This window comes from Mobula hypostoma, chromosome 18 (assembly GCF_963921235.1).
Source record: "Mobula hypostoma chromosome 18, sMobHyp1.1, whole genome shotgun sequence".
NCBI classification, from domain to species: domain Eukaryota; kingdom Metazoa; phylum Chordata; class Chondrichthyes; order Myliobatiformes; family Myliobatidae; genus Mobula; species Mobula hypostoma.
In genome coordinates, this window is record NC_086114.1 from 69,294,088 (window position 1) to 69,307,804 (window position 13,717).

Genomic DNA, 13,717 nt, shown 5'->3' on the forward strand with positions numbered 1-13,717 from the left:
CACCAGAAATAATTAAATAGTAATAAAACCATAAATAGTTACATAGTAATATGCAAAATTATGCCAGGAAATAAGTCCAGGACCAGCCTATTGGCTCAGGGTATCTGACCCTCCAAGAGAGGAGTTGTAAAGTTTGATGGCCACAAGCAGGAATGACTTCCTATGACGCTCTGTGTTGCATCTCGGTGGAATGAGTCTCTGGCTGAATGTACTCCTGTGCTCAACCAGTACATTATGTAGTGGATGGGAGATATTGTTCAAGATGACATGCAACTTGGACAGCATCCTCTTTTCAGACACCACCGTCAGAGAGTCCAGTTCCATCCCCACAACATCACTGGCCTTACGAATGAGTTTGTTGATTCTGTTGGTGTCTGCTACCCTCAGCCTGCTGGCCCCAGCACACAACAACAAACATGATTGCACTGGCCACCACAGGCTCGTAGAACATCCTCAGCATCGTCCGGCAGATGTTAAAGGACCTCACTTTCCTCAGGAAATAGAGACGGCTCTGTCCCTTCTTGTAGACAGCCTCAGTGTTCTTTGACCAGTCCAGTTTATTGTCAATTCGTATCCCCAGGTGTTTGTAATCCTCCACCATGTCCACACTGACCCCCTGGATGGAAATGGGTTGCCGGTACCTTAGCTCTCCTCAGATCTACCACCAGCTCTTTAGTCTTTTTCACGTTAAGCTGCAGATAATTCTGCTCACGCCATGTGACAAAGTAGCCCTGTACTCAGCCTCATCTCCCTTGCTGATGCATCCAACTATAGCAGAGTCATCAGAAAACTCCTGAAGATGACAAGACTCTGTGCAGTAGTTGAAGTCCGAGGTGTAAATGGTGAAGAGAAAGGGAGACAAGACAGTCCCCTGTGGAGCCCCAGTGCTGCTGATCACTCTGTCGGACACACAGTGTTGCAAGCACACGTACTGTGGTCTGCCAGTCAGGTAATCAAGAATCCATAACACCAGGAAAGCATCCACCTGCATCGCTGTCAGCTTCTCCCCCAGCAGAGCAGGGCGGATGGTGTTGAACGCACTGGAGAAGTCAAAAAACATGACCCTCACAGTGCTCGCTGGCTTGTCCAGGTGGGCGTAGACACGGTTCAGCAGGTAGACGATGGCATCCTCAACTCCTAGTCGAGGCTGGTAGGCGAACTGGAGGGGATCTAAGTGTGGCCTGACCGTAGGCCGGAGCAGCTCCAGAACAAGTCTCTCCAGGGTCTCTCCTATTCTCATAAGGCATGCTCTCCAATGCAGGCAACATCCTTGTAAATCTCCTCTGCACCCTTCCTATGGTTTCCACGTCCTTCCTGTAGTGAGGCGACCAGAATTGAGCACAGTACTCCAAGTGGGGTCTGACCAGGGTCCAATATAGCTGCAACATTACCTCTCGGCTCTTAAACTCAATCCCACAATTGATGAAGGCCAATGCACCGTATGCCTTCTTAGCCACAGCGTCAACCTGCGCAGCAGCTTTGTGTGTCCTGTGGACTCGGACCCCAAGATCCGTCTGATCCTCCACACTTCCAAGAGTCTTACCATTGATACTATATTCTGCCATCATATTTGACCTACCAAAATGAACCACCTCATGCTTATCTGGGTCGAACTCCATCTGCCACTTCTTAGCCTAGTTTTGCATCCTATCAATGTCCTGTTGTAACCTCTGACAGTCCTCCACACTATCCACAGCACCCCCGACCTTTGTGTCATCAGCAAATTTACTAACCCATCCCTCTACTTTCTCACCCAGGCCATTTATAAAAATCTCAAAGAGTAGGGGTCCCAGAACAGATCCCTGAGGCACACCACTGGTCACCGACCTCCATGCAGAATATGACCCGTCTACAACCATTCTGCCTTCTGTGGGCAAGCCAGTTCTGGACCAACAAAGCAATGTCCCCTTGGATCCCATGCCTCCTTACTTTCTCAATATACCTTGCATAGGATGCCTTATCAAATGCCTTGCTAAAATCAATATACAGGTTTCTCCCGCCATCCGAAGGTAGAGTGTTCCTATGAAACGGTTCGTAAGCCGGAATGTTGTAAAGCGAAGAAGCAATTACCATTTATTTATATGGGAAAATTTTGTGAGCGTTTGCAGACCCAAAAATAACCTACCAAATCATGCCAAATGACACATAAAACCTAAAATAACAGTAACATAGAGTAAAAGCAGGAATGATATAAATACGCAGCCTATGTAAAGTAGAAATACTTTTCCACAATCATTGCCTGCACTGTCCTCCTTAGCGAAAATCTCAAGCAAGCGCTCTCAGCAGAAAATTTCACGCAAGAGCTGTTGGCAAAAACACTCTCTCCAGTAACCTTTAAGCTATGAAGCTGCCAAATCATACCAAATAACACGTAAAAATACACAACCAATATAAAGTAGAAATAATGTATGTACAGTGTAGTATCACTTATCGGAATTGGGACAGCGTCGAGCACACTGATGATGGATTGTTTTGCTGAGTTGTCGCAGGCCGGCGACCGATACATTGCCGCGAAGCATGCAGTGGTACAGCAGTAGCCGGGAGGAACACAGTACATCTTTAAGAAAAAAGTAGAAATAAACAATTAATTAGGTGCCGCCCGGCACGTAATTGTCGGCCCAGATCAGAGGCGATTGCCGATTGTGTCGCCTCTGATCTGGGCCGACATTTATGTGTCGGGCGGCACCTAATTAATTAGCAAGTTTATTTCAGCTTTTTTCTTAAGGATGTGCTGTGTGCCTCCTGGCTATCGCTGCATTCTCCATGAATCGGTATCTGTCCGCGGCCTGGGGGTTGGGGTGGTGAGACACTGGGGTGTCATCTCATCGTTGTCTGTTTCCATTAGGGCAGGCAGCTCATCTTCTCCTCTGACTGCCGGCTTCGATGTCGAAGGTTGAGGTTCGTCGTCTGCTGTGGCTGATGTGGAAGGCTTGCATGACTGCTGAGCCTCATGCATTTTTCTATCATACAGTTCTTTGTAAGCACTCAACCATCCTGCAAATATCCCCTAAACCGACCTACCCTTTCAAAACTAAGTCGTACATTATCATTGCAGTGAAAATCTCACGCAGTTGCTTCACGTTCAGTTTGCTACTGCGTTCGGTTTCAATTGTTATCCTTTCCTCTTCCAATTGCATCAGCTGTTTATCTATCAGTTCTTGGTCATGGAATGCCAAAACCTCTTCAACATCATCTTCGTCAGCTTCCACAAGCCAAACTCACTTTGTCCTTACTTTGTTCGCCATGATCAAAACACTTAACTATGTCTAGTTTTACGCTAAGTGTAGCACCCTTATGAGCTCTTTTAGGCTTTTCCGATACCTTAGAACTCATCTTGCTAACGGCTGCTCACAGGCTCGTGTTAAAGCAGTGCCGGCGAGAATGCTGTTACGAATCCGGGGGAGAGCGGCTGCTCGGGGTGCATGCTGCCTTTTTTCGTAACAGTGAAAACACCTTCTGTTAGCAAAAAGAGGGAACTAATGTAGGTCTTTCGTAACAGTGAGGTTTCGTAAAGCTGGGGACACCTGTACACTACATCTACGACTCTATCTTCATCAATGTGTTTAGTCACATACTCAAAAAATTCAATCAGACTCATAAGGCACGACCTGCCTTTGACAAAGCCATGTTGACTATTCCGAATCATATTATGCCCGTCCAAATGTTCGTAAATCCTGCCTCTCAGGATCTTCTCCATCAACTTAACAACCACCGAAGTAAGACTCACTGACCTATAATTTCCTGGGCTATCCCAACTCCCTTTGTTGAATAAGGGAACAACATAGGCAACCCTCCAATCCTCTGGAACCTCTCCCGTCCTCACTGATGGTGCAAAGATCATTGCCAGAGGCTCAGCAATCACCTCCCTCGCTTCCCACAGTAGCCTGGGGTACATCTCGTCCGGTCCTGGTGACCTATCCAACTTGCTGTTTTCTAAAAGCTCCAGCACATCCCTTTCTTAATATCTACATTCTCAAGCTTTTCAGTCCACTGCAAGTCATCCCTACAATCGTCAAGATCCTTTTCCGTAGTGAATACTGAAGCAAAGTATTCATTAAGTACCTCTGCTATTTCTTCTGGTTCCATACCCACTTTTCCATTATCACACTTGATTGGTCGTATTCTGTCACGTCTTATCCTCTTGCTCTTCACATACTTGTAGAATGCCTTGGGGTTTTCCTTAATCCTGTCCGCCAAGGCCTTCTCATGACCCCTTCTGGCTCTCCTAATTTCAATCTTAAGCTCCTTCCTGCTAGCCTTACAATCTTCTAGATTCATATCATTACCTAGTTTTTTGAACCTTTCGTAAGCTCTTCTTCTTGACAAGATTTACAACAGCCTTTGTACACCATGGATCTTGTACCCTACCATCCTTTCCATGTCGCATTGGAACATACCTACTCAGAACCCCACGCAAATATCCTCTGAACATTTGCCACATTTCTTTCGTACGTTTCTCTGCGAACATCTGTTTGCAGTTTATGCTTCCAAGTTCCTGCCTGATAGCCTCCTATTTCCCCTTACTCCAATTAAACATTTCCCTAACTTGTCTGTTCCTATCCCTCTCCAATGCTATGGTAAAGGAGATAGCATTGTGATCACTATCTCCAAAATGCTCTCCCACTGAGAGACCTGACACCTGACCAGGTTCATTTCCCAATACCAGATCAAGTACACCCTCTCCTCTTGTAGGCTTATCTGCATATTGCGTCAAGAAACCTTCCTGAACACACCTAACAAACTCCACCCCATCTAAATTCATCACTCTAGGGAGATGCCAATCAATATTTGGGAAATTAAAGTCTCCCACCACAACAACCCTGTTATTATTACTCCTTTCCAGAATCTGTCTCCCTATCTGCTCCTCTACGTCCCTGTTACTATTGGGTGGTCTATTAAAAAAACACCCAGTAGAGTTATTGACCCCTTCCTGTTCCTAACTTCCACCCACAGAGACTCCGTAGACAACCCCTCCATGACTTCCTCCTTTTCTGCAGCTGTAACACTACCTCTGATGAACAGTGCTTCGCCTCCACCTCTTTTGCCTCCCTCCCTATCCTTGCTGAATCATCTAAAGCCTGGCACTTGTAGTTGCCATTGCTGCCCCTGCACCATCCAGGTCTCTGTAATGGCCACAACACCATAGCTCCAAGTGCTGATCCATGCTCTAAGCTCATCTGCTTTATTCATGATACTCCTCGCATTAAAATAGACACATTCCCTTCTCTATCTCCTGCCTTCAGAGTTCAGCAGAGGAGGACAAAGGGCTTAATTAGGAAGGGGAAAAAAGATTATGAGAGAAAACTGGCAGAGAACATAAAAACGGACTGTAAAAGCTTTTATAGATATGTAAAAAGGAAAAGACTGATAAAGACAAATGTAGGTCCCCTGCAAACAGAAACAGGTGAATTGATTATGGGGAGCAAGGACATGGCAGACCAATTGAATAATTACTTTGGTTCTGTCTTCACTAAGGAGGACATAAATAATCTTCCAGAAATAGTAAGGGACAGAGGGTCCAGTGAGATGGAGGAACTGAGCGAAATACATGTTAGTAGGGAAGTGGTGTTAGGTAAATTGAAGGGATTGAAGGCAGATAAATCCCCAGGGCCAGATGGTCTGCATCCCAGAGTGCTTAAGGAAGTGGCCCAAGAAATAGTGGATGCATTAGTGATAATTTTTCAAAACTCGTTAGATTCTGGACTAGTTCCTGAGGATTGGAGGGTGGCTAATGTAACCCCACTTTTTAAAAAAGGAGGGAGAGAGAAACCGGGGAATTATAGGCCGGTTAGCCTAACGTCGGTGGTGGGGAAACTGCTGGAGTCAGTTATCAAGGATGTGATAACAGCACATTTGGAAAGCGGTGAAATGATCGGACAAAGTCAGCATGGATTTGTGAAAGGAAAATCATGTCTGACGAATCTCATAGAATTTTTTGAGGATGTAACTAGTAGAGTGGATAGGGGAGAACCAGTGGATGTGGTATATTTGGATTTTCAAAAGGCTTTTGACAAGGTCCCACATAGGAGATTAGTGTGCAAACTTAAAGCACACGGTATTGGGGGTAAGGTATTGGTGTGGGTGGAGAATTGGTTAGCAGACAGGAAGCAAAGAGTGGGAATAAACGGGACCTTTTCAGAATGGCAGGCGGTGACTAGTGGGGTACCGCAAGGCTCAGTGCTGGGACCCCAGTTGTTTACAATATATATTAATGACTTGGATGAGGGAATTAAATGCAGCATCTCCAAGTTTGCGGATGACACGAAGCTGGGTGGCAGTGTTAGCAGTGAGGAGGATGCTAAGAGGATGCAGGGTGACTTGGATAGGTTGGGTGAGTGGGCAAACTCATGGCAGATGCAATTTAATGTGGATAAATGTGAAGTTATCCACTTTGGTGGCAAAAATAGGAAAACATTATTATCTGAATGGTGGCCGATTAGGAAAAGGGGAGGTGCAACGAGACCTGGGTGTCATTATACACCAGTCATTGAAAGTGGGCATGCAGGTACAGCAGGCGGTGAAAAAGGCGAATGGTATGCTGGCATTTATAGCGAGAGGATTCGAGTACAGGAGCAGGGAGGTACTACTGCAGTTGTACAAGGCCTTGGTGAGACCACACCTGGAGTATTGTGTGCAGTTTTGGTCCCCTAATCTGAGGAAAGACATCTTTGCCATAGAGGGAGTACAAAGAAGGTTCACCAGATTGATTCCTGGGATGGCAGGTCTTTCATATGAAGAAAGACTGGATGAACTGGGCTTGTACTCGTTGGAATTTAGAAGATTGAGGGGGGATCTGATTGAAACGTATAAGATCCTAAAGGGATTGGACAGGCTAGATGCAGGAAGATTGTTCCCGATGTTGGGGAGGTCTAGAACGAGGGGTCACAGTTTGAGGATAGAGGGGAAGCCTTTTAGGACCGAGGTTAGGAAAAACTTCTTCACACAGAGAGTGGTGAATCTGTGGAATTCTCTGCCACAGCAAACTGTTGAGGCCAGTTCATTAGCTATGTTTAAAAGGAAGTTAGATATGGCCCTTGTGGCTACAGGGGTCAGGGGGTATGGAGGGAAGGCTGGGTTCTGAGTTGGATGATCAGCCATGATCATAATAAATGGCGGTGCAGGCTCGAAGGGCCGAATGGCCTACTCCTGCACCTATTTTCTATGTTTCTATGTTTCTATGTTTCTATCCTCCCTTTCGCATTATCTCCAAGCTCTATTTGTGAGCCAACCTCCCTTTCTTCTGTCACTTCAGTTCCATTCCCACCCCCCAACAATTCTAGTTTAAACTCTTCCCAATAGCCTTAGCAAACCTCCCTGCCAGGATATTGGTCCCTCTCGGATTCAAGTGCAACCCGTCATTTTTGTACAGGTCACACCTGCCCTAGAAGAGGTCCCAGTGATCCAGAAATCTGAATCCCTGCTCCCTGCTCCAATCCCTCAGCCACATATTTATCCTCCACCTCATTCTATTCCTATACTCACTGTCACGTGGCACAGGCAGTAACCTGAGATTACCACTTTTGAGGTCCTGCTTCTCAACTCCTTTCCTAACTTCCTGTAGTCTTTTTTCAGGACCTTTTCCCTTTTCCTACCTTTTCATTGGTACTGATATGTACCACGACCTCTGGCTGTTCTCCTTCCCACTTCAAGTTATTGTGGTTTCTGGAAGGTTCATAGGATCCTGAAGAAATGCCGGTTTAATACCATCCACAGACCTATAAGGAAACTCAAATCACAACTTACGCTGGTCAAAGATGGAAACCTGCATCAAGGAAGCAAAAGAGATGTATCCGTTTGGGTTACCTGGAGAAATCAGTGTCAGCTTAACATTGCATTTGCGATGGCCATTGGTTTGACTTCGGCACAAAACTACTGTGAAGCGCCTATAGCTTTTGTGAATGCCTGATGAAGGAAGCAATTGAAATAAAACTCAAAGAATTTTAAAAAAGAATTTGAATAAAGATAAAGGTCTCACTTGAGTAATAACTGGAATTTGACTAAGCAAGGTGGGATTGCAGGAACCTGATTTGTTGAGGACTAGCCAATCAGACAGGACAGGTGACAGTAATATCTACCACAGGTCCAGACGTGCCTTGGCATCATCCCTAAAGAAGATGGCAGAGTTTGTCATTGAGACATTGGGTAATATTGATATCTGTGCCTGGCTGCAAGCCTGAGAAGAGTTTATTCATAATCTCTTTTACCTGCATAATGTCTATATCCTTCCATTTCTCTCATATTCATGTGCTTATGAGTGGCATCTAGATGTCCTTAATTTATCTGCATCTACCATAACGTCAGCCAGCACATTCCAGGCACCCACCACTCCGTTTAACAAAAAAGATTTGCCCCTCAAATCTCCTCTGAAATAGCCCCCTCTCATCTTAGATGTACACCCTCTGGTATTAGACATTTCAACCCTGGGAAAAGGATACTGTCTATCTCAGTGGTCCCCAACCACCGGGCCGCAAAGCATGTGCTACCAGGCCCCGAGGAAATGATATGATTTGGCGATATGAGTCAGCTGCACATTTCCTCATTTCCTGTCACGCCCACTGTTGAACTTGAATGCACGCAAGGTCATTATGCACGCATCATCCACATCAGTGTGGGAAGAAGATCAACTCCTCAAGCTTGCAAATGACGGCGGGCTGAAAAGTATGTTTGACATAACATCTCTGCTGGCATTCTGGATCAAAGTCAAGGCAAAATATCCTGAGATAGCCACGAAAGCACTGAAAACGTTGGTTCCATTTCCAACATATCTCTGCGAAGCGGGGTTTTCTGCAATGAATGCAACGAAAACTTAATTGCGGAATAGACTGGACATAAGGAACCCCCTTCGAGTATCGCTGTCTGCCATCACCCCTCGATGGGACAGTCTTGTTGCAGGGAAACAAGCCCAGGGCTCCCACTGATTCAGCGATATTGGTGTGTTGCAATGATTTTATATGTTCATATGAGGAAAATATGCGCTGTGTTTAATATTAAATTCGTTAGATAAATCCTTTTAGAAATGAAATTGAGTGTATTAGCCACTTATAAGTGACTTATAGTTGACTTACTCCCTATATTCTGGCCATGATTAACACCCCACCCCCCTGATTTAGCCAGGACATCCCGTATATTGGGCCAAATTGGTTTGTCCCATATGGAACCGCCCTTGTCCCATATTTCCCCCGCTAAGGTAGAGCGTTCCCATGAAACCTTCCGTGTTGAAATGGCGTAAAGCTAAGAAGCAATTACCATTAATTTATATGGGGCAAATTGTTGAGTGTTCCCAGATCCAAAAAATAACCTACCAAATAACACATAAAACCTAAAATAACACTAGCATATAGTAAAAGCAGGAATGATATAAATACACAGCCTATATAAAGTAGAAATTATGTATGTACAGTGTAATTTCACTGAACAGAATCGCCAAAACCGATTTGTAGAAAGAAAATCGACATGTACATGCATGCGCACACAAGTGCCCGTGCAAGGCTTCATGGTCATAGTAGTCTGTCTCGGGGTAAACACAGTGAGAAAGTTGGCAACCCTACGCCCCCCCCCCCCACCTCCCCCTGGTCGGCCGGTCCGCAGGAATATTGTCAATATTAAACCGGTCCGCGGTGCAGAAAACGTTGTGGACCTCTGGTCTATCTTGTAATCTTATAAACCTCAACAGATTTTCCCTCAGCCTCTGCCACTCCAGAAAAAAACAACCCAAGTCTGTCCATGCTCTTGTTATAGCACTTGCCCTTTAATCCAGACAACATCCTGGTAAACATCTTCTGCACCATCTCCAAAGTCTTGACATCCTTCTTGTAATGAAGTGACCAGAACTGTATGGCAATACTCCAAATGTGGCCTAACCAGAGTTTTATGAAACTGTAGCATGCTGACTTTTGAACACAATGCCTTGACTAAGAAAGGCAACTATACCGTATGCTTTCTCAATCACTCTATGTAGCTACTTTCAGGGAGCTATGAACTTGGACTCCAAGATCCCTCTGCTCATCAACACTGTTAAGGGTCTTTCCCTTAACAATGTACTGTCCATTTACATTTGACCTCCCAAGTTGCAACACTTCATATTCCTGAATACTTTTGGGTGTACCTTATAGACTTTAGACTGATGATGGTGAAAATCACCATGAAATGTCCCCATCATGCACCTTTTTTTGAAATCATTGTATTTGTTATTGCAATTCAAAATTCATATCAGAGGAAGATTGAGAAAAGCATTTTTGTTGGTCCACAAATCAAACAGGTCATCAATGACAGGCAATGCAAAGAACTTCTCGTGGTGCCATAGAAATTGAAAATTTTCTTGGCAATTACAGAATACCAAACTACATGTAGCTGGTTGACGACATGCTTCAGGCACACAAAACCATGAAGTACAACATGACACTGAAGATTAATTTTCTGCATTCCCATTTAGACTTCTTCCCTGCAAATCTTGGTGCCATCAGTGAAAGGATTCACTAGGACATTGCGGTCATGGAGAAATGGTATCAGGGCAACTGGAATCCATCAATGCTGACTGACGAAGGGTCTCGGCCTGAAACGTCGACTGTACCTCTTCCTAGAGATGCTGTCTGGCCTGCTGCGTTCACCAGCAACTTTGATGTGTGAATGCTGACTGGTTATTGCTTGGCCACTTGAGCAAGAAGCCTTAAACACTGAGTACAAATGAAACTCATCAACAAAACATTTTAGCTCAGTTGAAATATTGCAAAGCATAAAGCACCATTGTGCAATTAAACGCATTATATTCAATAAGAGTTAATTTCTTATTTCTCCAAATTCCTACGTGATACAAGTAGTCTGAAATTATATTTGTGTACAGCTTCAAGCGAATACAATCATAAACAAAAAAAAAATTGAGGAAGCCACACTATTGAAAAAAATTGTTATCCAGTGTTACCTATGTTTTTATCCAGGTCATTTATATACCATACGAACAGCAGAGGTTCCCCCCCCGCCCCCCAGGATGGATCTCTATGGAACACCACTAATCACAGAACTCCAGCTAGATCAAGTCCCATTGCCCACTACCAAATTCTGAATTCAAATGGCCAATTCACCATGGATCCCATGCATCTTAATCTTTTGGATGAGCCTTCACGAGAGACATTGGCGAAACCTCATGAAAATGCACATGGACAACATATGTAGCTTTACCTTAATTAATCAGCCTCATCACCTTGTCAGAAAACTCAAGTTAGTAAGACACAACTTGCCCCACACAAAGCTATGCTGGCTCTCCCTAATTTGCCATGGTTTTCCAAATGTATAAATCCATAATTCAAAATCTATAAATAGAACAATAATGCTGAAGAGGTGGAATTAATTTGTCATTAATAAATCGGTTGTCAGCACAGTGAGAGGCACCATTTTCATCAGCTTTTTTTCTTTGTTTCCCAGTGAGAATGATCGAGTTGCCATGGTTAATGGAGTTTCAATGGATAACGTGGAACATGCATTTGCTGTCCAGCAGTTGAGGAAAAGTGGAAAGAATGCAAAGATTGTAAGTGGAGTCTGGCATTTGTAAGTTTCTAAGTGAGCATGGTGCATTTGTCAGGATATGGATCAAGAATTGTGTATTTTATTTGTTTTGTTAAAATATGAGAAATTATAAGAGGAACTGTAGTATGTTCAATGAACATTTGCCTCTCAGTAGTGTGGAGATTTGCAATCTATGTACAATCCAGTATTTAGTCAACCTTGTCATTCATATTCATGTTTCCTTGTGATATATATGGTTAATTATCAAATTGAATCCATGCCAGCTTTGACTAATCCCACTAACCTACTCCCTGTGAAACTTATTTAGCTTTTCCCCCGATTCTCCTGCCACTCACCAACACTGGTGTTGGCTACTGCAGCCAACCAACTCACCAGCCAGCATATCATTAGGCCATGGAAGGAAATGGGACACACTACATTGTCAGAGTGTGTGAGCTCCACACAGACATCATCAAAATCCAGGTTGCTGCAGCTATGAGGCAGATCCAAAGGGCATTGAATTGCAATTCTGTTAAGCAATCGATCTTGGCACAGAGTATTGGAAGTTCCTTATCTAAAGGGAAATGTAACACGCTGTAAGGTTTCACTGCTAATGTAATGCCTTCTCTGTAATGTTTCTCTGTTAAGGTAATGGTTTCTCTGTAACAGCAATGTAGAGGTTATGACTAGAGATAACGGGGCATGTTAGCCAATGAGCAGGATGTTCTTTCTTGTGTGGCTGGGAGCTGGGAATTGGCAGTCTTTTGCCAGGGAAAGATGAGGAGAGAAGACACGAATGGAGAGAGTTGGTAGGCTGCCGGACGGAATGGACTTGGAGCGAGGGTCCGAAGGTTAGCAACAATCGGAGGAGGTCGATGGTGGACGAACAGCCTTATCAGTGAACTCTGTTACGCATTAGACTGTTTCATGAGAATGGGCCCTTTTCCTTTTTTTGTTTTCTTTATTAACCATATAGTCAAATTAAGAATTATAAAGTTCAATTGTTTACTCGCATATTGCGTACTGTTTGTTATTTCATGGTACTGATTTGTAACGGGACACATCACGCAGCATCCACCCAAATGAGATTTCTTAAGTTTGGCCAGGCTGGGGGGCTGTCATCCCCTACATTAAGTCGCTCTCCGAAGTGAGAGTTACAATTGTAGGGGCTCATCCAGGGTTGATTCTGTTGGATGCTATGTGATTCCCCTGAGCATTGAACCAGTGGGGTAGATATTTGTACTCCAGATGAATTGGTCATTCACCTGTTAAATATTGTTAAAGTTGCGATTGTGGGCGGAGGTTTGACAAAATAACTGGCACAGCTGTCGTTTTAATGCAGATCTGTGCTGACGAAGCAGTAGCTGGGGGTGGACATTTCAAAGACAGGGTTTGATCATTTCTGAGGAGTGAGTGGAAGGAGTGGTTGGATTTGGAATGTCTAATTAGTCCACGTCCCCCGGGGAAAGGTGAGAGTTCTGAGTTAGTATCTGCCCTTACCTCTCTGGTGAATAAATGGAAAAATCAGGTTCAAAGTCCCAGCTATGGTAGGCTTCGCCTATTCTCTGGAATAACGCCCACCCCTAAAGGAGAGGAGGAGTATGAGACGTGGGCGGAACGGACCTCTCAGTTGTTAGATGAGTGGCAGTGCTCTGATGACGTAAGGTGACAGAGATTGCTTGAAAGTTTGAATGGGCAGGCCGCTGAAGTCGTGAGAGCCATCGGGTTGAAGTATCCCGTAGTGACAGCTGTCAATTACATGCAAGCACTGGACAATACTTTTGGCCTGACAGGAAGTCTAGTTGAGCCAAGGTGGGGTTTCAAAATATGCATCAGGAGAAGAGGGAGAAGCTTTCTGCTTATATTTTTCGGCTAGAGAAGCAGCTAAATTGCTCGCAGCGCAGAGGGGTCATTCAGGCGGCTGAGGTGGATCCGTTAAGAATGGACCAGATGGCCAGTGGCACCCAGTCCCATGACCTGATTGCTTGGGGTCTTTGACAGTCTTGTAAGACGTGCCCCCCACCTCCATCTTTTGTTGAGCTGATTAGAGAGGTATGGGAAGAGGAGATCGCATTGGAAGCGTGGGAGGACTCCGTCAGCAGGGTACAGTCCTCGGTAGTAGTCCCCTGCGGTGAAGTGACCACAGATAGCCTACCCTGGGGAGCGGTAGAGGAGATTGTGGCAGAGTTGAGAACGGAGATACGTCGGCTGTTACCAG

General features: G+C 44.6%; 1 protein-coding gene across 6 annotated transcripts in view; it reads left to right on the plus strand.

Annotated features, from left to right (window-relative positions):
• The window catches only part of tjp1a (tight junction protein 1a), a 210,311-nt gene that overhangs the window by 99,173 nt on the left and 97,421 nt on the right, over positions 1-13,717 (plus strand). For all 6 annotated transcript variants that reach the window (XM_063071083.1, XM_063071081.1, XM_063071082.1 and 3 more), the window contains exon 4: positions 11,419-11,521. In XM_063071083.1, the coding sequence (XP_062927153.1) occupies positions 11,419-11,521 (103 nt within the window). The remainder of the gene's footprint in view (positions 1-11,418; positions 11,522-13,717) is intronic.